This window comes from Elgaria multicarinata, chromosome 3 (assembly GCF_023053635.1).
Source record: "Elgaria multicarinata webbii isolate HBS135686 ecotype San Diego chromosome 3, rElgMul1.1.pri, whole genome shotgun sequence".
NCBI classification, from domain to species: domain Eukaryota; kingdom Metazoa; phylum Chordata; class Lepidosauria; order Squamata; family Anguidae; genus Elgaria; species Elgaria multicarinata.
In genome coordinates, this window is record NC_086173.1 from 165,223,568 (window position 1) to 165,250,814 (window position 27,247).

Sequence of the window (27,247 nt, forward strand, 5' to 3'; positions counted from 1 at the left end):
AAACACAGAGAGCACTACAGACTCTAATAGTACCTAACAAGTCCCCCTGAAAAGTCCCTCACAATCCCCTCAGTCCTTCCCTTATATATGACTCCTCCCCCTCCCCAGACATTCTAACTCCGCCCACTCAGGCCAACATTCTAAAAACCACAGACTTACACACTGCAGACATACACTTGGAATTGACTTGTGGGGTGTAACGCCACAGCGTACCCATCCTGACGGGATACTCATACTAATTTGGCAGCCATCTCACAAGTCAGGTAAGCAAAATAACCCTGAACCAAATCCATGAGAAGTGAAATTGAATGAGAATGGATGGGAGAAATTTTCGGCACAGCATTGCTTCACAATATGTGTTTTGGCAAATCAATGTGTCATCTGGCGAGTCTTTTCCTCACCACAGTTGGTCATTTCCCAGAAATAGCCAACCCCAATCATTCAAGGGCTGTGCCGCCCCAGACTAAATCAGTCACCTGAACACCGGCTCTAGATGCTGAACTCCTCATAAATTGTACAAACCTGGAGATTTGAGTCCATTTAATTTTGAAAATTATTCATATTTAAAGGACTGAGGGATGTGGGAACACTCTTGCTAGTGAAATATCATTGGAGCGGAGATGAAACATACACATCTGAAAGTGAACCTCCAATACAAGCCATTTATTTCTATGATATTGACAAACTTAAAACATAATATTGCTGTTACAAGCAGGTGGGCAGTATGAAGACATCTAATGTGAATTAGGCAAGGGGTAGTAGATTCTGCATGGAGCAAAAACATTGAGTCTCCTTTTGCGGCTGCGGATCTGGGCCCAGGCCTGCTTAAAGGGTGATGGCAAAGAAAACTTCACAAGTTTCTTTCCCCGTTGGGCTGAGGAGGAGACAGCCTGGACTTGGGTCCTCACTGGACTCTGTTTTGTCATACCTCCCTTGGTGAAGGCCAGGGTGCCCAGATCTCCAGGGGCACTGCTGTTACAGGCCCCGCTGCATGGCTCTGGGGAAGGTACCCTTATTTCACCCAGCTTCACCCTCTCCAGCAGCCTCCATTTCGGGGCAAATCCACACACAGTCTTCGGGGCGCCTGGAGTGCTGCTGCAGTGCGCCCTGAAATCGATGCTGTAGACAGTACCTTAAGTGTTCCAAGAAGAGGCGGCGGAGGAGGACGAGGAGGAGGCCCCGCATCGCCCCGCGCGGGGACGGGGTGAAGAGTTGCCGGGCCCGGCGGCTTCGCTGGAGAATCGGCTGCATCCTTGGCACCGCCCACCTGCCCGCCGGCCTCCTGTTGCCGGCAAAAGAGCCACCCGGGTGATAGAGCTCGGCGGAAGAAGCCGGCGGCGGCTTTTTCCGCCGAGCTCTCCAACACAGGTGGGCCCGGGTGGCTCTTTCGCCGGCAACAGGAGGCCGGCGGGGAGGTGGGCGGTGGCGGCAAGGACTCCCCAGCGAAGCTGCTGGGCCCGGCAACTCTTCACCCCGTCCCCGCACGGGGCGATGCGGGGCCTCCTCCTCCTCCTTTGCCTCTTCTTGGAACTGTCATTTTTAAAGATAAAGAGCTGAAAGTTGGCACCATGATAGCTTTTAGGTAGAGCTTTAGCCATACCAAATTTGAAACAGATCTGGGGCCAGTAGCAAACCCTGTTAACAACAACAGCAGCTTGCAATGAGTGAAGATACAGTCAGAAAAGATATTTGAGGGAAGGGGAGAATGTAACACACAGAGTACAGCAAAAGCTTCAAAGTACAGCAAAACCTACAAAAGTAGGAGTGAGTGAAGTTAATTTCAGATACATTGAATCTCTCACTTGTTCTTTATTTCAGTGATTTTAACATTAAGATGTTATGTAGAACAGATTTGTCTTAAATGTGTGCTGTAAAATCAGACATGTGACCAAGGCTATGTTCGGGTGGGCACGCCCCCTTGGTGCTGGGCACGCCCCCTTGGGAGAGCGACCATGTTGTCCTCCTTTTTGGTTTCCCAAATATGGCCACCCTACTTGTTCTGAGCCCAGTGATGAGGCTTTGCCCTGGTCCAAAATGTTTTAGGTGAGGTGGCTGCCTATGAGCTAGCACAGGGGTGCCCCATACTAAGTCTCTAAGAGTGGGTTCCCCTCCCAGGATGTATCCGGATCAGGGCCGTGAAGAGGGGTTAACAACCCCTGTCCCAGATATTTATTTATTTATCATATTTATACCCCGCTCCTCAGCCAAAAAAAGGCTCTCTGAGCGGCTTACACTTAGCAAAAAAGACAGTCCCTGCCCTCAGGCTTACAGTCTAATAAAGACATGACATACAAGGAACAAGAGTTCAGGAGGGAGGAGGGAGGAGAGAGAGAGAGAGAGAGAGTCCAACAGGAGCAGGCCATGATGTTTCTTCCGCCTGCTCCTGCCCCCTTGCGCTTTCTTCTTCCCCACAGGGCCAAGATGACAATGTCTGTATCTTACCAGAAAGGTGGCGGCTGTCCGGAAGAAACCAACGACAGAGGAAATTGCACAAAGTACCGGCAGCTCTAAGGGCATTTCACCCAATATCACGTCCATGTCCATGTTCATGTCCATGATATCTGCCAACTGTTCTGGGCCCCAGCTGGACTCTCTTCCTGATGTCACTCCCGCATCACAAAGGCCTTTTGCAAGCTGAGGGAAGCTGGCTTGACCTCACAATGGGGCAGGAACACCTCGGCAACCAACTAGCCCTTCCTCACTACTCTGAGTAGGGGGGACTGACACAAGACCTACACCCTACACTCAAAGGTGCGCCCTTTCCTCCAGCTGGAGCTCAAACTGTTCAATACCAGCTGAGGTTGTGCCTAGAAAACGTAATGCAGATTAAGCCATTTCGCTAGAACCCTTTTTTCATTTCCATCCTTTGAGCCAACAAGGCTACAGAAAGTGCCTCTCGCAATCAACGCCTGCTTGGCCAGAGGAGTGTGTGTTCCTTTGAATCCCAGCAAGAGCTCTCCGGGTATGCCGAAAAGGAGGTCCCACTACAGAATAGGCCCTGCCCTGTGTTTCCACAAATGAAGGCCTTTATTGTGCTGTGCAGGAGGAAAACAGGCAACGATCAAGCAGGACTCCCTGTCTTGTATTGGCACCTCCTAACGTGCCTTGAATAAAAGCCCACTGACCCACCAGGGCAGCAAAATGATTGTGAAGCAACAGAACTCTCCCCCAGTTTGCATTTAGTGTGGGTTTGCCATGGAGGGCTTCTTAAAGGCCGAGGGAGGCTGCTTGGCTTGGGCCCAAGGGAAGCAAAATTATTTCTCCGAGCCCAGAGTGGCCACTACTGCCGATGGCAGTTTCCCATCCACCCCCACCTCCAGGCTTAACTGCAACGCGATGGGGACGGACAATTTTCCATCAGTGGCACACTTGGGGAGGGAAGCGCTTAGACACACCCCACATGAAACCTCCCACCCCACACATGTCCTCCTCTGTTCCAGTTTTTGCTTTGATTTGTGTGCATGTTGCTTCCCTAGTATGCAGCACTAGACACATAACTAGGGTGACCAGAGGACCAGGAAAACCCCGGAGACCTCTGGAAAAGTGGGGATCTCCAGGGCAACCGGGGCTGGCCCCCAATTTACCAGGGGTGGGGGGAGGATACCCACGTCTTCTGTGTCTTCCGGAGGAGCTCAGATCAGCTACGCCATTGGAGTAGCTGATCTGAGCACTTCCTGGAGACATAGAAGACGTGCCCACGCTCCCTCCCCGCCTCAGACAAATTGAAGGGGCTTGTGAGTATTGGGAGCAGCGTGGGGCACATGTGCGCTGCAAGGAGAATGGTGGCTGGTCATCGCAGTGGCGGCGCCAATCACAGCGGTGAAGTTACAACTGCGCCATGTTCCTGGGCTCCCGGTAAGTTCCTCCCTCCCAGGCAGTGCGTCCTGGGAGTTGTAGGATCTTTCCAATGTACCGGGTCCCTTGGGCTGGGCACATAAAATGGCGGTCCAATCACAAAATGGCGGTTCCATCATAAAATGATCTGAACCCTGAGGCTTGCACAGGCCTAATTCTCACCCAAAATGGAGTACCTATTATTTCTGGAAGTGGGGAACTATGATATTTGAAACTGTTAAACAGATTTCCAGCCTGAGAAATGCTTGGCATGCTAGCAGAAGCCACATATTTAGAGTATTTCACAGGTCTGAAAGTAGGGTGACCATATTTTGGAAACCAAAAAGGAGGACATCATGGTCGCCCCCCAGCATAGCCTTGGTCACACATCTGATTTTACAGCACACATTTAAGACAAATCTGTTCTACATAGCAACTTAATGTTAAAATCACTGAAATAAAGAACAAGTGAGAGATTCAATGTATCTGGAATTAACTTCACTCACTCCTACTTTTGTAGGTTTTGCTGAACGTTGAAGCTTTTGCTATACTCTGTGTGTTACATTCTCCCTTTCCTTCAAATATCTTTTCTGACTGTATCTTCACTCATTGCAAGCTGCTGTTGTTGTTAACAGGGTTTGCTACTGGCCCCAGATCTGTTTCAAATTTGGTATGGCTAAAGCTCTACCTAAAAGCTATCATGGTGCCAACTTTCAGCTCTTTATCTTTAAAAATGACAGTTTTAAAAATAATAATTTTAAAACCTCATTTTAAAAAAAAATTCTAAAAAATCAATGGATGAACGGATCTGTTTCAAATTTGGTATGGCTAAAGCTCTACCTAAATCCTATCATGGAACAAAGTTTCATCTCTTTATCTTTAAAAATGACAATTTTAAAAATAATTTTAAAACCTCATTTTTAAAAAAATTCCTAAAAAAACAATGGATGAACGGATCTGTTTCAAATTTGGTGTGGCTAAAGCTCTACCTCAATCCTAGCATGGTACAAAGTTTCATCTCTTTATCTTTAAAAATGACAATTTTAGAAATAATAATTTTAAAACCTCAATTTTTAAAAACTTCCTAAAAAATCCATGGATAAACGGATCTGTTTCAAATTTGGTATGACTAAAGCCCTTCCTAAGAGCTACCATTGTGCCGAGTTTCATGGCTTTATCTTAAAAAATGACAGAGTTATAAGCACTTTTGTTAATTCCCATTAGAGCTGCTCTTTGGAAAAAATCCGGATTTCCCCTTCCCCTCCCGGATTTGCCATAAAAAACCTGGGCAGATCCAGGCAAATCTGGGCATATGGTCACCCTACCCTAGGCAAGATGAGCTCTGAACGTGGGCGGGGAGAGAGGTTTCCTCAAAGTGGGGTGTGTGAGGGGGTGACACTAGCGCTGTCCCAAAGCTTATTGGATGTGTGGCCTCACCCCTTATTCTGAGTGAAAGCCTGTGGGCACCACTTCTTCAATGCCTCCCCAAGGGCCGCCCCCCCATGCCTGGAAGGGCAGCCCACCCAAGCCTCCTTTGGGGCACAGCGCCCTGCGAATAAGCCCTGGCTGGGGTGGTGGTCTCGGCCTTGCAGTCTCCACTCAATCTCCAACAGCTGCAGCCCACAACGGGGAAGGAGGCGCACTGGGGCTGCTGCTCCTCCGCGGAGGCTGCCTGTCTCTGCGCCCTCCTCTTCACCCACCTCCCCGGCCCATAGAGCCTTCAGCTGTCCCTCGGCCCACTCCTCTTCAGCCCCACCCCACGGACAGCAGAAATGAGCAGCGCCTCTCCGGGGCCTCTGATTACAGCTGCAGGAAAAGGCTGGCCACGCGGGGGCACGCACAAGCCAAGCCCCCACCCCCCAAAAACTCCGACCCTGGGAGAGGAGGCAGTCTGCACCCTAGGCGGCTGCCTAGTTTGCCTTAATGGTAGCGCCTAGGGTGACCCTATGGAAAGGATGACAGGGCTCCTGTATCTTTAACAGTTGTATCAAAAAGGGAATTTCAGCAGGTGTCATTTGTATATATAGGGAACCTGGTGAAATTCCCTCTTCATCACCACAGTTAAAACTGCAGGAGCTATACTAGAGTGACCAGATTTAAAAGAGGGCAGGGCTGGCTGCAGCTTTAACTGTGCTGATGAAGAGGGGATTTCACCAGCATACAAATGACACCTGCTGAAATTCCCTTTTCAATACAACTGTTATACAGGAGCCCGGTCCTCCTTTTCATAGGGTCGCCCTAGTAGCACCTGCCCTGGCTGCAGCGGCCATTCGGCTCACTGGCCCACCCCCTCCCGGCTGTCTAGACATGCTCCAACACAACTCCAGAGCAAGACGACAGACAGCAGATGCTGTCGTCGCCTTGCTGCAAGGGAAAAATGCCAGGGTGCCCAACTTTTTTATTTCGGATCTTTGGGGGGAAAGCCCTGGAACGGCTTCGTAATGGCTGCTGCGTCGTATCAATGTCCTAGCGCCACTGTGGAGCCACTCCGGGGCTTTCCCCTCGTCAAGACAAGGCCCTGCTGCCTTTAGTGTTCAATGTGATCAAGACTCAAAATCCACAGTTGTGCAAAGTTTTATAATGCCAGCAAAATCAAGGAGGCGTGGCCAAGCATTTATGTTTAAACCGTCGCATTGTCACTCATTCACGATCTGTTCTGCGGACGCTGCTTTCTCACGTGCAAAGTGTGCAATCCTAAACCATGGCCGGATACACGACTGCTTTAAAACAGTTTATAACAGTAGTGACAACTGTTGGGGCCCAGGACACACCCTGTATACAATCATCAAACCATTTCCAAAGTGTCCTATCCTGCTTGGTGTAGACCTGGCCCATGTCTAACGAATCCCCATTGAGTTCGATGGGATTTGTAGGGCTGCAGCCAACATCTTTATCCCGGAGATGATTGGCATGGTGCAACATTACCCTCTAGTGGCCAAAGAAAAAAATGGCCATTTCTTAACGCTCATGTGATTTCCTAGAAATCAACCATCTCCCTGGATTTCCCACAAAAACCCCAATGTTTCCTTTTCTGAAATGAGAGCTAGTTAGCGCCCCTGCATCTGGAGCCAATACTTCATTTATTTATTTCATGCTTCCGTACAGCATTTCTTTCTCTGCCCTCGGTCACAATAGTCCTGTTCAGAAGAACACCATAACCAGGGTGACCCTTTGAAAAGGAGGACAGGGCTCCTGTATCCAGGGCCAGTGCGGGACTATTTTGTGCCCTAGGCAAGGCACCCCTCCAGCCCCCCACCCCAAATTGCCAACTTCGATTTTTAAGAACATGTTTTGTAGAGAAAAAAATAAAAAGCACAAAACTTGAAACTGCTAAATTTATTTTAAATTGCAAGAATAAGTAATAATTTTAACGGCATTGAAGAATAACCCCTTGAAGGCTGGATGATGCTTTGTACAGAAACTAACAGGCCACGGTGCAACACCAACCAATTATAGATCGCCATTATAGTCACCAACTCTGGGAATACTAGACCCCTTTTCTGCCCACCACCTCACTTCCTCAGGTTGATGGAAAAGCTGCTGTGGTACCTGCTCCGCTGCTGCTGCCTCACCTGCGCACCTGTGCATTGCTGCTTCCCCCTTCTTTGGCACCATCACGTGCGGCTCGGGCAGGCCCAGGAAGCAAAATCAATCCGCCTGCTGCCGCCTCCACCTCCGCATTATTATTATTATTATTATTATTATTATTATCATCCCGCCTTTTGCCCAATGCTGGGCCTCAAGGCAGCCTTACAAAGTTTAAAATATACATGGGGGGAGGGAAACAAAACCATAAACAATTAAAAAATACACAACAAAATTATAAGACATTAACATAGATGGAGGGCTGGATTATTCTCCAAAGGCCTGCTGGAACAAAAAAGTTTTCGCCTGCTTCCGAAAGCCCATCAAGGAGGGAGCCAGCCTAGCTTCCCCGGGAAGAGAGTTCCAGAGCACCGGAGCAGCCACCGAGAAGGCCCTCTGCCATGTTCCCACCAAGCGTGCCTGTGAAGAAGGTGGGACTGAAAGAAGGGCCTCTCCAGAAGATCTCAAAGCACGGGCAGGCTCATAAGGGAGAATACGTTCTTTCAAATAACCTGGACCCGAACCATATAGAGCTTTAGAGGGCATAACCAGCACTTGGAATTGTGCCCGTAAACAGACTGGAAGCCAGTGGAGCTGTTTTAACAGGGGAGTTGTCTGCTCCCTGTAACCAGCCCTGGTCAACAATCTGGCTGCAGCTCTTTGAACCAGCTGGAGTTTCCGAACACTCTTCAAAGGCAGCCCCACGTAGAGCGCGTTACAGTAATCCAATCGGGATGTAACTAAGGCATGTGTCACCGTGGCCAGGTCCGACATCTCTAGGAACGGGCGCAGCTGACGCACTAGTTTTAACTGTGCAAATGCACTCCTGGCCACCGCCGAAACCTGGGCATGCAGGCTCAAGACTGAATCCAGAAGTACACCCAAGCTGCGGACCTGAGTCTTCAGGGGGAGTGTAACCCCATCCAGCACAAGCGGAGTCCGCATGAGGCCTGTGCAGCAAAATCAAGCCGCGTGCGTGCTGCCCGGACCAGAGCAGCCTTCCAGCCGCTGCCGCCCCCTCCAAATGAGGCAAACCGACCAAGGCGAAGCTAGAGGGGAGGCAGGGGGAAGCGAAGGTGATCAGAGGAAAAGAGAGAGAATAAAAGAAAATTACAGGCAAGACTTGAAAGATTTGGGGGACTACATTGGTGAGAGGGTCAGAGAAAGCTGAAAACTCCGACTTTGAGAAAGGGCAGTGGGGCGGGCAAAGGGAAGGAGATGGATTTTGACTCGGGGAGAAATAAAAATAAATAAATAGGTATCAAAGCAGGGATGGGGGGGGGCAAAAAAAAAAGCCAGAAAAGGCACAGAGAGACGGGCGTGGGGGAGAGGAATGCACACTAGGCAGGGGTGTGTGTGATTAAATAAAAAGGACTTGGTGGGGAGGGTTACTAAGGAGAGATTTTCTTCTTCTTCTTCTTCTTCTTCTTCTTCTTCTTCTTATTATTATTATTATTATTATTATTAATTAAGACAAATTAAAATACATCAACATAACCTTAAAACAATCGATCGAAAGAAAGAAAAATATTACATAAATTTGCTCAACTGTTAACATTTGTAACTTATCGTTATTCATAATCAAACAATACAATTGCTCCCCTTCACCCTTTGGGATCTATTCCTGCTTCCAAAATCTCATTTCTTCTTCTGGTGGTGGTTTTCCACTTCCCTTAGAGAACACATACACCAGGAACTGTTTCCAAATTCCCTCGAATTCATTCGTATTTGTTATGCCTCTTCTTACTTTTGTATTTACATGTCAATTTATCATTAATGGCAATATCCCAAATTTCCTTATACCATTCTTCAATACGATAATCTGCTTGAACCTTCCAGTTCCTAGATATAATTAATCTCGCTGCTGTCAGCAAGGAAAGGAAAGGAACCTCTCGTGCAAGCACTGAGTCATTACTGACCCTTGGAGGGACGCCAGCTTTCGCTGACGTTTTCTTGGCAGGCCTTATAGCGGGGTGGTTTGCCGTTGCCTTCCCCGGCCGTTATTACCTTTCCCCCAGCTAGCTGGGTACTCATTTGACCGACCTCGGGAGGATGGAAGGCTGAGTCGACCCGAGCCGGCTGCCTGAAACCAGCTTCCGCTGGGATCGAACTCAGGCCGTGGGGAGAGTTTCAGCTGCAGAAACTGCTGCTTTACCACTCTGCGCCACAGGCTGTCAGCAAATTTGTTATCAATTCTTTAATTTCTTTATTTAAATCTCCACATAATGATAGTAAGAGACTAGGTGTCTCTTCAATCAATAAGGAGAGATTTTCAAGGGACAAAACACACACATACGGAGTGGGGAGGACAAACCAGGCAGAGCAACGGAGACAGCGAGAGGGTTTGGGGGAACTGGATGCAGCGAGAGGGAGAGACGGTAGGCTTGCTACGCAGAGACAGACAGGAAGGCAGCTCCGATCCCTCCTGCGTTGTGATTATTGTTGTTAATTACCCTCCTCCTTATTCCTGGTTATGGTAATGAATTATTTTCCTTTTGCTTTTTCTCTTTTGCTGTTTTTAAGGCTTTTTCTTCTTCTTTTGTATTTCCCCCCTTGAAATCGCGTGAGATCTTGGCCGGGTCCTGGCCAGCGGCGCCCCTCTGAGGGCTGCGCCCTAGGCCGCTGCCTAACAAAGCCCTATGAAGAGAGACTGAAAGAACTGGGCATGTTTAGCCTGGAGAAGAGAAGATTGAGGGGAGACATGAGAGCACTCTTCAAATACTTCAAAGGTTGTCACACAGAGGAGGGCCAGGATCTCTTCTTGATCCTCCCAGAGTGCAGGACACAGAATAACGGGCTCAAGTTAAAGGAAACCAGATTCCAGCTGGACATCAGGAAAAACTTCCTAACTGTTAGAGCAGTGCGACGGTGGAATCAGTTCCCTCGGGAGGTTGTGGGCTCTCCCACACTAGAGGCATTCAAGAAGCAGCTGGACAACCATCTGCCAGGTATGCTTTAGGGTGGATTCCTGCATTGAGCAGGGGGTTGGACTCGATGGCCTTGTAGGCCCCTTCCAACTCTGCTATTCTATGATTCTATGATTCTATAAGTGTCTCAGAAAAGTGGGTCTTACAAACTTCCAGTGGTGGGGGGCTGCGTGATGACATCATCGATATGGCTGCAGCGCTATAATGCAGTTGCCATGTTTCAATTTGCATAACTTCTCACCCGTTTATGTTACAGAGATGATTCTTTTCCTGAAATGCTTCAAATTTAATGACAAATACTTTTTGTAATTACACAATTTTGTTAACTCCATTAGTTTTGGAGATAATTTCATTTGAATATATAAAATTAGCGTTCACCTTGGTTATGTGCGGTGTTTAACCACGATTTACTCAAAAACTATACGACTTTTGAAAGAATGCTCAACAACAAAAAAGTTGCATTTTTAAAATGAGGATTAAGAAAATGTATAATAACATGGGGTTTACCCCAACACTTATGGAATTATGAGTGATATCTCGTTATATGTCCACTTTTTCAGGATTGTATGATTTTACAGTTTATCGTACTGGGCTTTCATTTCAAAAGCATCCACCCTAAATATCTCTCGATCTGATGCACAGATCATTTTGAACACGTTCAACCATGATTTTTACAGTTGAACATGTTCAAATGTTCTTTACAAAATTTCAAACAGGACGAGAATGATGAAATATTAAAAAAAGACAATTTATTAGGTTGAATTGTTTTTAACAATTTTTTTTTTAAAAGCTTCAGCAAAAATTTACAATTTACAAAACAAAAACTGTTCTGTGAGAAGGGTTAACAAATAAATTTCATTGGATGTCCTCTTCACTTTCATTGGAACGGCTGTCATCACTGTCAAAATCACTTTCCTCGTCTTCTTTTTCACTGTCCTCTTCTGTGGCTGTTTCAAGATTTTGGGGGAGTGTTAGACCATTGTACCATATGCTGCTTAACTGGAATATTGTGCTTGGTAATGGATACAGCCACAGAGGTCAGTAAGCCTGTATAAACCAGTTGCTGGGGAACATGGGTGGGAGGGTGCTGTTGCATCATGACCTGCCTTTGTTGGTCCCTGGCCAATGGCTGGTTGGCCACTGTGTGAACAGAGTGCTGGGCTAGATGGACCCTTGGTCTGGCTTCTGCCAAATAGCTTTCCCCAAAGGCCTAACAGCAGCTAATAACAGTTCAAGCTAGGGTGACCATATGGAAAGGAGGACAGGGCTCCTATATTTTTAATAGTTGTGTAAAATTTCATTAGGTGTCATTTGTATGCATGCAGCACCTGGTGAAATTCTCTCTTCATCCCAACAATTAAAGCTGCAGGAGCCCTGCCCTATTCATTTATTTATTTATTACATTTTTGGTATCTAATCATGCTAGGCAGGGCTTGTGCAGCTTTAACTGTTGGGATGAAGAGGGGATTTTACAAGGTGCTGCATGCATACAAACGACACCAGCTGAAATTCCATTTTCTACACAACTGTTAAAGATATAGGAGATATGGTGACCCTAGAGAAAGCCCTCATGGAAGAAGAAAGGAGTAACCCCAACCCCCTCCACCTTGTTTGTGACGTATTGATTCCTCTCTATTTGGTACTCGTTAGGCCTCATCTTGAATATTGCGTCCAGTTCTGGGCTCCACACTTCAAGAAGGATGCAGACAAGCTGGAGCATATTCAGAAGAGAGCAAAAAGGATGATCAGGGGTCTGGAAACAAAGCCCTATGAAGAGAGACTGAAAGAACTGGGCATGTTTAGCCTGGAGAAGAGAAGATTGAGGGGAGACATGAGAGCACTCTTCAAATACTTAAAAGGTTGTCACACAGAGGAGGGCCAGGATCTCTTCTCAATCCTCCCAGAGTGCAGGACACGGAATAACAGGCTGAAGTTACAGGAAGCCAGATTCTGGCTGGACATCAGGAAAAATGTCCTGACTGTTAGAGCAGTACAACAAGGGAACCAGATACCTAGGGAGGTGGTGGGCTCTCCCACACTAGAGGCCTTCAAGAGGCAGCTGGACAACCATCTGTCAGGGATGCTTTAAGGTGGATTCTTGCATTGAGCAGGGGATTGGACTCGATGGCCTTGTAGGCCTCTTCCAACTCTAATATTCTGGATTCTCAGTACTTTGGAAAGTTCTAGACATGAAGGGAGTGTTCCAGCCACTGTACATATCTGGGACATCCATGATTCTTGAGGGTGAGAAGAGGGTGACTTGAGGCCCAGCTCAGCTGTCAACTGTTGATATTTCAACTTTCAAACCAGGGTCACTCACACTATTGATCCCACATCTTCTTTGTCCCTGAGTGGAGTGGGCAGAGACCAGCAAGGGACATGCCTTTTCCAACTGGAACGCTGAACTAGGAGCTGGCATGTGTGTGGGAGCGTGTGCACACACACACATACATAATAGAAGGGAATCGAAGCCCCGACAGGAGCAGGTGATTCAGTTCACCTGAGGGGATGGCCTCTGTCTTCTACAGCAGGTTGACGGAGAGGCAGAATTCCTCCTCAGACTTGCCCTCGTCGGATGCTTCATGACTTACTGGACAGGAGAGGAAGGACAGGAGAGGAAGGGTGTCAGATTAGGTGGGCGCATGGGACTCCTCTTCTTTCTCTTATTCAAGCCCACACACATGCACACACAACCCTTTTTTGATCATCTACACCTGGTTGCTTTTAGCATTACAGCTGTACTCTAGAACCAACAAAATCTCAAAGAGATATTCAGCTTTCCACCAACTTTCTACTTGTTTCATTATACAGCCACTAGATGGCGATGTAGTATAGCGGAACTGCACAATTACACAGAACCATTATTATTATTATTATTATTATTATTATTATTATTATTATTATTACATTTATTGTTGTTGTTTATTCGTTCAGTCGCTTCTGACTCTTCGTGACTTCATGGACCAGCCCACGCCAGAGCTTTCTGTCGGCCGTCGCCACCCCTAGCTCCCCCAAGGTCAAGTCTGTCACCTCCAGAATATCATCCATATCCCGCCTTTTTTCCTCCAAGGAACCCAAGGTGGCGTACATAATCGTCCTCCTCTCCATTTTATCTTCACAACAACAACCCTGTGAGGTGGGTTGGGCTGAGAGTCTGTGCCTGGCCCAAAGTCACCCAGTGGGTTTCCATGGCCGAGTGGGGACTAGAACCCGGATCTCCCAACTCCCAGTCTGACACTCTAGCCACTACACAACCCTGGCTCTATCAGGATGTGTGTGTCTGTCAGTCTCTATGTCTCTCTCACTGTGTTTATCTGTCTGACTCTCTGTCTTTCTTTCCATATGTATCTTTGTCTCTCTGGGTGTCATTCAATGTGCGTTTATTGAACGCTCATTACCGGGCACTCACAGATTTTCGCAGGTCCTATTCATGAGATTGTCTCCGTCCCGCACACCTCCTGCCCCTTTTAGCTTTCTAGACCCCGGTAAATCCAATTTTTGAGACGGAAGTTGCCTAGGGTGACCATATTTGGGAAACTAAAAAAGAGGACACCTAGTGTGTGTGTGGGGAAGCAGCTTTCTGAGTCCTGCAGAAAGTACATTATTCCCCCCCCTTAAAGAACGCGATTGGAGTGGAGGAGGGGAAAGGATTTCATTCTGCACCATCACCATCCACTCCAATTGGGGCCTTTTCTATAATGTCCACGAATGACCCACTTTCCCCTTTCAACTGGAGCTCGGGGTGGGGGAATGATGTGCCTCAAGAAAGCATGTCATTCCCTCCTGCCATGCTAATGGCAGCCTTAAAGGGGAAGGTGTGTCATTCCAGGACATTACTGAAAATTATAGAAAATCCCCCGACACCATGGAAAGAACAAAAACCAGGACAAATCCGGGGAAATCCTGAGAGTTGGTCACCCTAAAGTTGCCGCTATCTCCTATCGTGTTGTCCAAATTCAGTCTCTCTCTCTCTCTCTCTCTCTCTCTCTTCAGTGAAAGCCAGTGGCCTTAGCTAGACCTAAGTATTATCCCAGGCAAATGGAGGGGTTGTCCCTGCCTGCTCCCGGGATCCCCTGTGTGTCATTTAGGTGTACAGGGATGACCCCAGGACGATCCCGTGATATAGGCCTGGTCTAGCCATGGCCAGTATCTCTTGCCTCTGGAGTTGGGATTCCCTCACACTTACCCCTAGTCCTGGAGACGTTTGACCCTCGGTTCTTTCCTTGAAAGGAGAGAAATGAAAGAGAATCAGTTCTGAATAGGTTGCTCACTGCTTTTCTTTGTTCAGTCCCCTCACTCACCATTCACACACTGTTGGGTCAGGTATACCTATTAAACCTCATAAGGAAGAGGGGGAAAGAGCCAGCATGGGTTGGGGAGGCTGCATTTGCAAGGAGGAGGGGGGCAGGAGCACTTAACCTTGCTTTTACCCGCTGAGCCTTTGATCTCTGAAATTTATTCTTAAAGTTGTATTTTCATATGTCACTTTATCTCATATGCAAGGGTGGACAGAAGGTAGATCAGGATTTTTTGTTGGTATTATTATTATTATTATTATTATTATTATTATTATTATTATTTAGTTTTTTTTAAAAAAAATGATTGTAAACTGGCAGCATTTGTCATTAGTTAAATTATGGCTGGACTACTGCAATGCACTTTACATAGGGCTGCCTTTGTGCCTACTCCGGAAACTTCAACTAGTCCAAAATATGGCAGCCAGGTAGGTCAGCGGTACACCTAGGGGTGACCACATTACATTAGTTTTAAAATTTCTTCACTGGCTGCCAATTAGATTCCAGGCAAAGTATAAAGTGTTGGTTATCACCTTTAAAGCCCTACATGGTTTGGGTCCAGGCTACCCGTGGGATCGCCTTCTCCCGTACAATCCGCACCAAACACTCAGGTCCTCTGGGAAGAATCTACTTCACTCTGCCAAAATCAGGATGACAAGTATTACTCAGAGGACCTTCTCTTCTGCAGTTCCCAGACTGTGGAATGGCCTACCAGAGGAGACTCGTCAACTTAACAGTCTATCAGCATCTAAGAAAGCTATCAAGACTGATCTATTCCAGCAGGCCTATCCAGAGGAATTTTAGGATGTTTTAATAATGAATACTATGTTTTTAATTCAGTTTTATGTATTTTATACTTATTGTTGTTCCCTGCCTCGATCCAAATGCAGAGGCGGGTAAGAAATAAATTTATTCTTCTCACATCAGTTCGTTGGTTTCTGTTCACCACTCTGCTGCTAAGATCATCTTCCTGGCCCGCCGCTCTGACCATGTTACTCCACTTCTGAAATCTCTTCATTGGCTTCCAATTCACCTCAGAATCCAATATAAACTTCTCTTGTTGACCTACAAAGCTTTTCACTGTCTAGCTCCTTCCTATCTCTCCTCTCTCATCTCACACTATTGCCCCGCTCGTGCTCTTCGCTCCTCTAATGCCATGATTCTCGCCTGCCCAAGGGTCTCTACTTCCCTTGCTCGGCTTCGTCCATTTTCTTCCGCTGCCCCTTATGCCTGGAACGCTCTTCCAGAACATTTGCGAACTACAAGTTCAATCGCAGCTTTTAAAGCTCAGCTAAAAACTTTTCTTTTTCCTAAAGCTTTTAAAACTTGATTTTGTTCTGATTTTTATACTGTTAGTTTTACTCTACCCTGTGCCTGTTTGGTGCATTCTCTTCCCCTTCTTACTGTTTTATTATGATTTTATTAGAATGTAAGCCTATGTGGCAGGCTTTTGCTATTTTATTGTTTTACTCTGTACAGCACCATGTACATTGATGGTGCTATATAAATAAATAAGAATAATAATAATATTTTGTTTTTTTAAAAAATGATCGTAAACTGGCAGCATTTGCCATTAGTTAAATTATGGCTGGACTACTGCAATGCGCTTCACATGGGGCTGCCTTTGAAAAGTGACCCAGCCGCTTCAGCTTTTTCGAACTGTAAGCAGCTTAAAGCCAGCTACTGGGATCACATCCCCACATTACTGGAAATGACTGCATTGGTTCTGTATCCACAGATCACTTACTGACATAGACGATGATCCCGGCCACCAACAGCACAAAAGCCAAAGTCCCCAGGATGCCACCTAAAACGCCCCTCCAAATGGGTGTTGAGGCAGTGGCTAAGCCTGAAATGAGGGGAAGAGGAAATGAGTGAAGGGAAGCCTAAAGCAATCTTCCCCTGTTATGAGAGAAAAGCATACAACTTTGCACTCGTTTTAGGGAGGTAATTTCCTATTGGATGATACTCCACTTTTCTCCCTATAGCATCCAACAGTAATGGAATGATATAAATTTAAATACAACTCAATTCAATAATATTCAGGGTGACCAAACGTCCGGATCTGCCCGGACATGCCAGGAAAACGGGGGGCAAATCTGGGTCTGGCCGGAAACGCCCATTTCCCCCCTTTTGCCCGGGGAAAAAATGCGCCAAAAAGGCCCTCCAGGCTTCCATCGGGGCCTCTCCTAGGTCGTTGTCACTACAGCAGCCAAGGAGAGGCCCCAATGGAAGCCTGGAGGGGCTTAAACCGCGCATTTCTGAAACGCGGAAACGCCCAGCATAAGCCACGCCCACCTCGTCCATCCGGGCCTCTCCTATGGTGTCGATTGGCGAAGACGGCAGCGCAGCAGAAGGCTGCAATTGGCCCTGGGGGGAGGAGTTGGAGGACACCATCCCAGGACTTCCGGGACGCCATCTCCCAGCTCCTTCCTGCCCCCAGGGCCGCTCTACCCCTTCTGCTGCACTGGTGCGATGGCGGAAGCGCAGCAGAATGCTGCAATCGGCCCTGGGGGGAGGAGTTGGAGGACACGATCCTGGGACTTCCGGGACGCCGTCTCCCAGCTCCTTCCTGCCCCCAGGGCTCCTCTACCCATTCTGCTGCGATGGCACGATGGCGGCAGCGCAGCAGAAGGTTGCAATCAGCCCTGGGGGGAGGAGTTGGAGGACACGATCCTGGGACTCCTGGGGTGCCGTCTCCCAGCCCCTGCCTCCCCCCAGGGTTCCTCTACCCCTTCTGCTGCACTGGCGCGATGGCGGCATGACCAAGGCAGCGAAGGGGGACACCAGCAGTGACGGACCAAACAAGGCGGCAAACAAACAAACAAATGAGGACTGCAGCGGGACCGCTTCCAGGAATGCATCCCTCACCCCCTCCACAGCGCAGCCTGGGTCTGGATGCAAAACAGACCGGGAGGAAGACTCGGCCAGCGGCAGCCCAACCCCCTCTCAAGAGTTTCTCAATTCCTGGAGCTGGCTTAGAAATGCAGCAACAGCTCCGGCCGGTTGGCTGGGAGAGCAAGAGCAGCCCTTTCCTGCTCCCTCGTGGCTGCAGACGCGGAGCCTGGCGGAGGTAAGCGAGGCCCCGTGGCGGAGGATGCTCTCCCTCTCTCTTTATTTCTCCCCCTCCCCTTTTCCTCCGAGTATTTCGCCTTTTTGCCTTTGGCGCTGCAAAAATCAGTTGGGGCGACTGCTGCCGCTGCTGCCTCTCTCTCTCCCCCCCCCACGCCTTCCTTTTCACTCCAAGGCAGGAACAGATCTCTCTTTCCCTTTCCTCCCTTCTCTCTTTCTCTCCATCCATCCAGCCCCCACCCAACCTGATGCTGCCCAGATGAGTTGGACTTTTCTTTCTTTCTTTCTTTTAAAGCTATTTTCTGTTTTTTGTAATATATATATTTTAGGGGACACACAGACACAGAATTTAGGAGGGGGAGAGAAAATTAGGGGAAGAGACAGAGAGAGATGAGTGTGTAGGGGAGAAAAAAATGTGTTTACTGCCTTCCTAAAAGGTTAAATAATCTGGGCAGGGGGTCCAGTGACCCCAACTGTGTATTACGTGTTCCCAAACCCAGTGCCTTCAACATGTGTTGGACTACAACTCCCATCATTGCCAGCCAAGATGGGCTGGGGAAGACTGGTGCATTAAGTCATGTGGTATGTGAGTGTTTGTGTTTGACTTGTGTTCCTCGTGTCTCTCATGGAGACTTAATGCTAAGTGTCCAACTTCCTAGCCTGCTCTGATTGTGTTTTCTTCTCTGTATCTCTGTGTTGGGGTGGGAGCAGTCAGCGGGCAGTTTACCTCTTATTCCCCTTCAAGAAATTCAAGGTCCACCAGAAAGACTCTAAGTATTTTTGAATGTATAAGTCTTGTTAGAATCCACAGGGTTTTATTTTTGTTTTTTGCATAGGGTTTAAATATTCAAGAAAAACGTGGTAGATTTGTTTACAACTAATTTTAAAAGCATTAGAAAAAAGCATTTCTGAAGCCTTAAACTAAATGAAACTAGAAATGGATGCAAGCTTTGAAATTGAAGATTTGTGTTTAAGAGCCTTAAATCTCAATGAATTATGTGGGACTTAATTCTGAGTAAAATATGTATGGCCTCGGCTTTACAACTACCTTGCCACAGTATCTCACTGGAAAGTCTCCAATTAAGGTATTTCCATTGGAGTTCTACTGAGGAAAATTCTGACCAGCAAAATATCACAATCTATGCCAATATGAGCAAGATTTCCTAAAACCTTTGCTGGGTCATCAAACTTGGTAGCAGAAATTTTGAATCATGAAGGAAATTATTTCTCAACAGCGATAGTAGTTTTTAGCCATCCTCTGTGGCATGTGGTTTGGCTCACTTGCTTGAGTTAGTTGTGCCTAGTTGCTCTGTAGTGCAAAGGAAAAAGTGGGTCTCTAGTGCTAAAAGATAGTAATTTGTTTTTTAATAATCTATTTGACCCATAAAAACTAATATCTCCGAGTATTTTGCCTTTTTGCCTTTGGCCTTTGGCCATAAAGACTAATATCTTCTGGCAGGCTTATTCAGATGAATTTTAAACCTAAGAGATTTAAGATGTTGTGATTGTTAAATGTTAAGAAAGGTGAGACTATGGTCTTTGCAGTCAGAAAAGATATTTGAGGGAAGGGGAGACCATATCACACAGAGTATAGCAAAAGCATCAAAGTACAGCAAAAGCTACAAAAGTAGGACTGAGTGAAGTTAATTTTGGATACTTTGAATGCCCCACTTGTGCTTTATTTCAGTGTTTTTAACATTAAGATGTTATGTGGAACAGATTTGTCTTAATTGTGTACTGTAAAAACAGACATGTGACCAAGGCCATGTTTGGGTGGGCACGCCCCTTTGGGGGCTGGACATGTTGGTGGGCATGCCCCTTTGGGGGCTGGACATGTGGTGGGCACACCCCTTTGGGGGCTGGACATGTTGGTGGGCATGCCCCTTTGGGGGCTGGACATGTGGTGGGCACACCCCTTTGGGGGCTGGACATGTTGGTGGGCATGCCCCTTTGGGGGCTGGACATGTGGTGGGCACACCCCTTTGGGGGCTGGACATGTTGGTGGGCATGCCCCTTTGGGGGCTGGACATGTGGTGGGCACACCCCTTTGGGGGCTGGACATGTTGGTGGGCATGCCCCTTTGGGGGCTGGACATGTGGTGGGCACACCCCTTTGGGGGCTGGACATGTTGGTGGGCATGCCCCTTTGGGGGCTGGACATGTGGTGGGCACACCCCTTTGGGGGCTGGACATGTTGGTGGGCATGCCCCTTTGGGGGCTGGACATGTGGTGGGCACACCCCTTTGGGGGCTGGACATGTTGGTGGGCACGCCCCTTTGGGGGCTGGACATGTGGTGGGCACACCCCTTTGGGGGCTGGACATGTTGGTGGGCACGCCCCTTTGGGGGCTGGACATGTGGTGGGCACACCCCTTTGGGGGCTGGACATGTTGGTGGGCACGCCCCTTTGGGGGCTGGACATGTGGTGGGCACACCCCTTTGGGGGCTGGACATGTTGGTGGGCACGCCCCTTTGGGGGCTGGACATGTGGTGGGCACACCCCTTTGGGGGCTGGACATGTTGGTGGGCATGCCCCTTTGGGGGCTGGACATGTGGTGGGCACACCCCTTTGGGGGCTGGACATGTTGGTGGGCACGCCCCTTTGGGGGCTGGACATGTGGTGGGCACACCCCTTTGGGGGCTGGACATGTTGGTGGGCATGCCCCTTTGGGGGCTGGACATGTGGTGGGCACACCCCTTTGGGGGCTGGACATGTTGGTGGGCATGCCCCTTTGGGGGCTGGACATGTGGTGGGCACACCCCTTTGGGGGCTGGACATGTTGGTGGGCATGCCCCTTTGGGGGCTGGACATGTGGTGGGCACACCCCTTTGGGGGCTGGACATGTTGGTGGGCATGCCCCTTTGGGGGCTGGACATGTGGTGGGCACACCCCTTTGGGGGCTGGACATGTTGGTGGGCACGCCCCTTTGGGGGCTGGACATGTGGTGGGCACACCCCTTTGGGGGCTGGACATGTTGGTGGGCATGCCCCTTTGGGGGCTGGACATGTGGTGGGCACACCCCTTTGGGGGCTGGACATGTTGGTGGGCATGCCCCTTTGGGGGCTGGACATGTTGGTGGGCACACCCCTTTGGGGGCTGGACATGTGGTGGGCACACCCCTTTGGGGGCTGGACATGTTGGTGGGCATGCCCCTTTGGGGGCTGGACATGTTGGTGGGCATGCCCCTTTGGGGGCAGCCATTTTGTCCTCCTTTTTGGTTTCCAAAATATGGTCACCCTAATAATATTGCATTAAAAAAACCTCTCTATTAGCTTCATCACACCAGCGTTATACTGTGCAATCACTGCGAATTGCATGCAAAGGACTCTGACGTTTTCCAGCTTCTAATCTGCTTTGACTGTGAAGTGCTCCCCTGCATCCTGTTTTAATTGTGCTTCTTGGGCAAAAGAAGCGTTGCATTTTACTACCCCTTTAAGAACGAATCTTTTGCTCTTCTCCGAGTGGCCACTGGGGACACAGGAGGATGACTTGCTATGTTTAAAGTACAAATTAAACAAATGCTTACATCTGCGTATGTTTTAAAGATAAAGACATCTAAATTAGCACAGTTATAGATATTAAGGAGGGCTTTCAGCATACCAAATTTGAATCAGATTGGGTCATCTGTTGATTTTTTAAATGTTTTTTTTTTTTTTACATTTCTCCGCCTTAAACCCTTTTCCTGGTATGCAAAGGCTTTTAGGAGCACCGCCGCTATGGGGATAATTTACGCTATGGGGATAATTTGAGGTAAACAGGTATGTGGGATGAAGATTATAAGTATCTGTGTCTATTACATAGAAACTCCCATCTCTGGTAGCCACTCTTCTAATTTCTGATGTTCAGAGAACCTTCAAAACAAGAGCAGCTTGTAATGGCAGGGATCTCATGTTTGAGTCCTTCGCACCCCAGTTTCTTCTAACCTACTCCCCGAAAGAGCCATCTCTCCCCCATATCATCCCCACGTTTTTGGTCTCTCACCAGACTCCTCCACGACCAAAGGTTCCTTCAGGCCAGCATGTTCCACACAACACTTATAGCGCCCTCTGAATTTTGGATTGATCTTGATGGAGATCCAGGTGTAGTGCGTCCCATCTGAGTTGGGGAGAACATCCCCGCGAAGGGTCTCTTCCTCCCAGTCCTCGTCATCCTTCAACCAAGTAGCATTGATTTCCTTGGGGTAGAAGCCATAGATGCGGCAGAACATAGAGCTCGCCTTACGGACTACCTTCACCTGTGGGGACACTGCAAAAATGGCAATATTGGGGGGGGGTTTCTACACTTTGTCGCGAAGGCACTTCATTTAGGTACGTCTTTTTAAAAGGCGCACGGAAGCGCCTCTTTCTTCACTGTGTGTACTGGAAAACGCTCTGCCTCAACTCCCCAGCCCCCACCAATGGCTCCAACGCTTGACCATGTTACTCCACTTCTGAAATCTCTTCATTGGCTTCCAATTCACTTCAGAATCCAATATAAACTTCTCCTGTTGACCTTCAAAGCTTTCCACGGTCTAGCTCCTTCTTATCTCCCCTCTCTCATCTCACACTATTGCCCCGCTCGTGCTCTTCGCTCCTCTGATGCCATGTTTCTCGCCTGCCCAAGGGCCTCTACTTCCCTTGCTCGGCTTCGTCCATTCTCTTCTGCTGCCCCTTACGCCTGGAACGCTCTCCCAGAACATTTGAGATCTACAACTTCAACCGCAGCTTTTAAAGCTCAGCTAAAAGCTTTTCTTTTTCCTAAAGCTTTTAAAACTTGATGTTGCTCAGACTTTAGACTGTTAGTTATACTGTTATACTGTTAGTTTTACCCTACCCTGTGCCTGTTTACCCTACCCTGTGCCTGTTTGCATTCTCTTCCCCTCCTTATTGTTTTATTATGATTTTATTAGAATGTAAGCCTATGTGGCAGGGCCTTGCTATTTACTGTTATACTCTGTACAGCACCATGTGCATTGATGGTGCTATATAAATAAATTATAATAAATAATAATAATAATAATAATAATAATAATAATAATAATAATTGTCGTAGTTTGTGAAGGAGCCGCCCCTCGGCTCTTAAGGAGCACGGTAATGTATCTTTGCAGAACTAAAAGCGTCTGCCTTGTAGAAGTGGGGGTTGGAGTGAGTGGAGATGTACCCTCCGTGCGCAGGGGGAACTTACGTCCGAGTAAACACATCTCCCTGCCCACATCTATTCCTTCCTGTGTCAGAGAAACAAATGCCATGCTTAGCACACCCACACCCATCACCACCCCCAGCTCCATTTTTTGGGTGGAGAGAGATGAGTGTGGGGTGGGGGGAGGGAGAATCCAGCCCCAGACTCTCAGCCCAGCCCACCTCACAGGGTTGTTGTTGTGAGGATAAAGTGGAGAGGAGGAGAGTTATGTACGCCGCCTTGGGTTCCTTGGAGGAAAAAAGGCGGGATATAAATGTAATAAATAAATAATAGAAAGTACTTAAAGGCCATTAACCCAGAGAGGGAGAGTGACTGGCAGTGGTGGAAAGGGGCGTGGGTTCTGTGGGGAATGGAGGGAGAAGGTGGAGGAGCATTTGCTGGTAATTTAGGCAGCGGTTTGGAGCTAAGGAAGGGCCGGTTCCCCCTGGCAACCAATCCTTCTAGAACAGTGGTTCTCAACCTTCCTAATGCCGCGACCCTTTAATACAGTTCCTCATGTTGTGGTGACCCCCAACCATAACATTATTTTCGTTCTTCTCTACACGATCCATTGTCATGGGATGGTTTGCTAATGAAAATAATACATAACAATAGCTTTAAAGATGATACATGACATAGTTCAGTCAATGCAGTTTTCTAAGACCATCGGAAATATGTGTTTTCCGATGGTCTTAGGCGACCCCTGTGAAAGGGTCATTCGACCCCCAAAGGGGTCCCGACCCACAGGTTGAGAACCTTTGTTAGAAACCAAGTAGTGATGAGTTTGGTGTGTGTGTATGTGTGCGTGGTTGGGAGGCGAGGATGTCAGGAAGCAGCGCTTAGCCATTGCTCCTGTTCCAAGCATCTGATCAGGAGCTGTCACCACGATCTCGTCTCACGTGCCCCAGAGACTTCTGGGAAACCAATAGATTCAGTGAGGTGTAGTGGCTAGAGTGTCGGACTGGGAGTCGGGAGATCCGGGTTCTCATCCCCACTCGGCCATGGAAACCCACTGGGTGACTTTTTGGCCAGTCCCAGACTCTCAGCCCAACCTACCTCACAGGGTTGTTGTTGTGAGGATAAAATAGAGAGGAGGGGTTATGTACGCTGCCTTGGGTTCCTTAAGAGGAAAAAAGGTGGGATATAAATGCAACAATAAATAAATAAATAAATAAATAAATAAATAATAAAAATTCCATACGTCTCCTGGGGCTGGACCATCGTAACTGCCCAACGTGAACCCTGTGGAGATGAGCCATCAGATTCATAGAGTTGGAAGAGGCCTACAAGGCCATCGAGTCCAACCTCCTGCTCAATGCAGGAATCAATGTACATGGAGTTCCCAGGTAGTCACCCTTCCAGGAACTGACCAGTCCTAGACCCCCTTAGCTTCATCACGGTTGCAGCACTCCATGCCTTCACACCATTCGTATGTGACCTGGTCCATTGGTGACTTAGAAGAAGAAGCCAGCATTTCTCCCTAGACTCAGCCTTTCCCATCCTCACCTGTCCTATTCAGTGGCTCCTTCCCAAGTCTCATCATTGCTTCCAGCCATGCCATGCAGCCTAAATCGAGGAAATACATTTTCCTATGGATTCTTCTGGTGAGGTGATGGGGGCTGTCCTGTTCTCTGCCATCATAAGCATCCCGGTGATATACTTTTGCACCGCCATCTTCACTGAACTCACAAACCTCCAGGCATTGCCAGGTATGAAACCCTGAAAGAGGTAGAAAATTGGGGGTTGGCAGTGGTGGCGGAGGAAGAATCATAGCCAGAGCAGTATCAGCTCTCTCCAATCCCTCAAACCTCTCTCTTACCTCTCAGGGATTCTTTTACTGTGCAGTTGGGGGGGGGGGAAATGTGCAGTTGGGGAAAAAATGTGCAGTTGGGGAAAAATGTGCAGTTGGGGGAAAATGTGCAGTTGGGGGGGGAAATGTGCAGTTGGGAAAAAATGTGCAGTTGGGAAAAAATGTGCAGTTGGGGAAAAATGTGCAGTTGAGGGGGAAATGTGCAGTTGGGGGGGAAATGTGCAGTTGGGAAAATGTGCAGTTGGGGGGAAATGTGCAGTTGGGGGGAAATGTGCAGTTGGGGGGGAAATGTGCAGTTGGGAAAAAATGTGCAGTTGGGAAAAAATGTGCAGTTGGGGGGGGGAAATGTGCAGTTGAGGGGGAAAATGTGCAGTTGGAAATCTGATCATGTGCAGTTGAAAAAACTGGTGAAAAATATAAGACCCGTGTTATGTGTATGTTTATTAAGAACTTTACAACAGACAAAGTCAGGGATGGCATGTCACACAAATTATATAACGATGCAAGTGAAGGAGCCCTTGATCGTGTGACTGATGTTGTTGGGTCCTGTGACAGGGTTGCCTGAATAGATGTGGGGGCAGAGTTGGCACTTGGGTCTATTGCAGGGTCTGGTCCCTCTGTCTTTGTCCTGTGTACTATTGCTGGTTAGCATCTGCTTCAGGTTGGGAGGTGGTCTGTAAATCAGGACAAGTCTGCTTCCCAAGGCTTGTGAGAGAGAAGCATCTGTGCTGATGATGGGTTGGAGTTCCCTGATGATCCGTTGCCGTGGTTTCAACTGGGGGCTGTAGGTGACAAGCAATGGTGTACTTCTCTGGGTCCGTCGTCCTTCCTGGGTATCCGTATGGCCCTGTCAATCATGTCTTTAAGTTTAAGGCGCTACTAGTTTTGGTGATAATCTGTCCAGTCATGAAAGAGAAATAAATAATGTGTTTGGTTTCGGGGGTGGTGTCTTACAGGGCATTTGTACAGTTGGAAAATTTGCTTTAAAAAACCCTGCTGGTATTTCTGTCCAGGGTGGTGGTGGGAAGAGTAGGGTGACCCTATGAAAAGGAGGACCGGGCTCCTGTATCTTTAACAGTTGTATAGAAAAGGGAATTTCAGCAGGTGTCATTTGTATACATGGAGAACCTGGTGAAATTCTCTCTTCATCACAACAGTTAAAGCTGCAGGTGCCCTGCCCTCTTTTAAATCTGGTCACAGTATATCTGCAGTATAGCTCCTGCAGCTTTAACTGTTGTGATGAAGAGGAAATTTCACCAGGTGCAACATGCATACAAATGACGCCTGCTGAAATTCCCTTTTCTATACAACTGTTAAAGATGCAGGAGCCCTGTCCTCCTTTTCATAGGGTCACCCTACTTTCACCAGCCTACATGGGAGGGTGTTGCTATTCTATTCTTTTAACTAAGCACAGCACCATGTACATTGATGATGCTATATAAATAAATAAAATAAATAAAAACAGTAATAATAATAAAGGTGCTGCATGCGTACATAGGGTCACCCTAGGGAAGAGGGTTCTGGTCCCTTCTGCCTCCTTGAATAAGAGGTATTCCTCAATGGGAGGCACTGAGTGACTGGATTGATACTTACCATAGAATAGTAGAGTTGGAAGGGGCCTACAAGGCCATAGAGGCCAACCCCCTGCTCAATGCAGGAATCCACCTTAAAGCATCCCTGGCAGATGGCTGTCCAGCTGCCTCTTGAAGGCCTCTAGTGTGGGAGAGCCCACAACCTCCCTAGGTCACTGGTTCCATTGTCAGAGAAGCATAGAATAGTAGAGTTGGAAAGGGCCTACAAGGCCATTGAGTCTATCCCCCCTGCTCAATGCAGGAATCCACCTTAAAGCATCCCTGACAGATGGCTGTCTAGCTGCCTCTTGAAGGCCTCTAGGGTGGGAGAGCCCACCACCTCCCTGAGTAAATGGTTCCTAGTGTCCACGCCCCCCAGGAGACCCTGTATTCCATGACATCCCATCCCCCACTCACCCTCCGTCTGGTTGTGGTAGACCTGCAGGCTTAGCAGACTTATTCGGAACGGCAGCTCCTCCAACTGCGCTAAATAACTTAGATAGCTGCTAAACTGCTTCATTTCCAGATTCAAGCTTGGCGGTACAAACTGCACCCTGTTGATAGTGCTGGTGTAACGTTCGAAGAACACGCCGTCCAGATACGCTACGGCAGTGAACCGGGGCAGCTCCTTGGAAGGCTCTGATATGACTGTGCGTAAATAGCTCAGGGTGTGTGGAATACCTGCAAGGGAGAGAGTTCAGGGTACTTTTCTATGCCAAGCTTTGAAGTCTGCTATTGCTTCTGGAATCTTTGTGGAATTGACACCGTACACCCCATCTTTTCTTTCCTAACTTTCAGTACATTCTGCTATATGGAAAGGAAAGGAAAGGAAAGGAACCTCTCGTGCAAGCACTGAGTCATTACTGACTCTTGGAGGGACGCCAGCTTTCGCTGACGTTTTCTTGGCAGGCCTTATAGCGGGGTGGTTTGCCGTTGCCTTCCCTGGCCGTTATTACCTTTCCCCAGCTAACTGGGTACTCATTTTACCGACCTCGGG

The 27,247-nt window shown here is 48.0% G+C and overlaps 1 protein-coding gene across 2 annotated transcripts in view; it reads right to left on the reverse strand.

Moving 5' to 3' along the window:
- Positions 1–11,073: 11,073 nt before the first annotated feature.
- The window catches only part of LOC134396411 (major histocompatibility complex class I-related gene protein-like), a 34,408-nt gene continuing 18,234 nt past the window's right edge, over positions 11,074–27,247 (reverse strand). The window contains exons 4-9 of one of the 2 annotated variants that reach the window (XM_063122902.1): positions 26,668–26,931; positions 24,376–24,588; positions 21,694–21,957; positions 16,389–16,490; positions 14,533–14,568; positions 11,074–12,936 (exon numbers count right to left, since the gene is read on the reverse strand). In XM_063122902.1, the coding sequence (XP_062978972.1) occupies positions 12,869–12,936; positions 14,533–14,568; positions 16,389–16,490; positions 21,694–21,957; positions 24,376–24,588; positions 26,668–26,931 (947 nt within the window). In that variant the 3' untranslated portion in view covers positions 11,074–12,868. The remainder of the gene's footprint in view (positions 12,937–14,532; positions 14,569–16,388; positions 16,491–21,693; positions 21,958–24,375; positions 24,589–26,667; positions 26,932–27,247) is intronic. The other variant, XM_063122903.1, reaches the window with a different exon arrangement.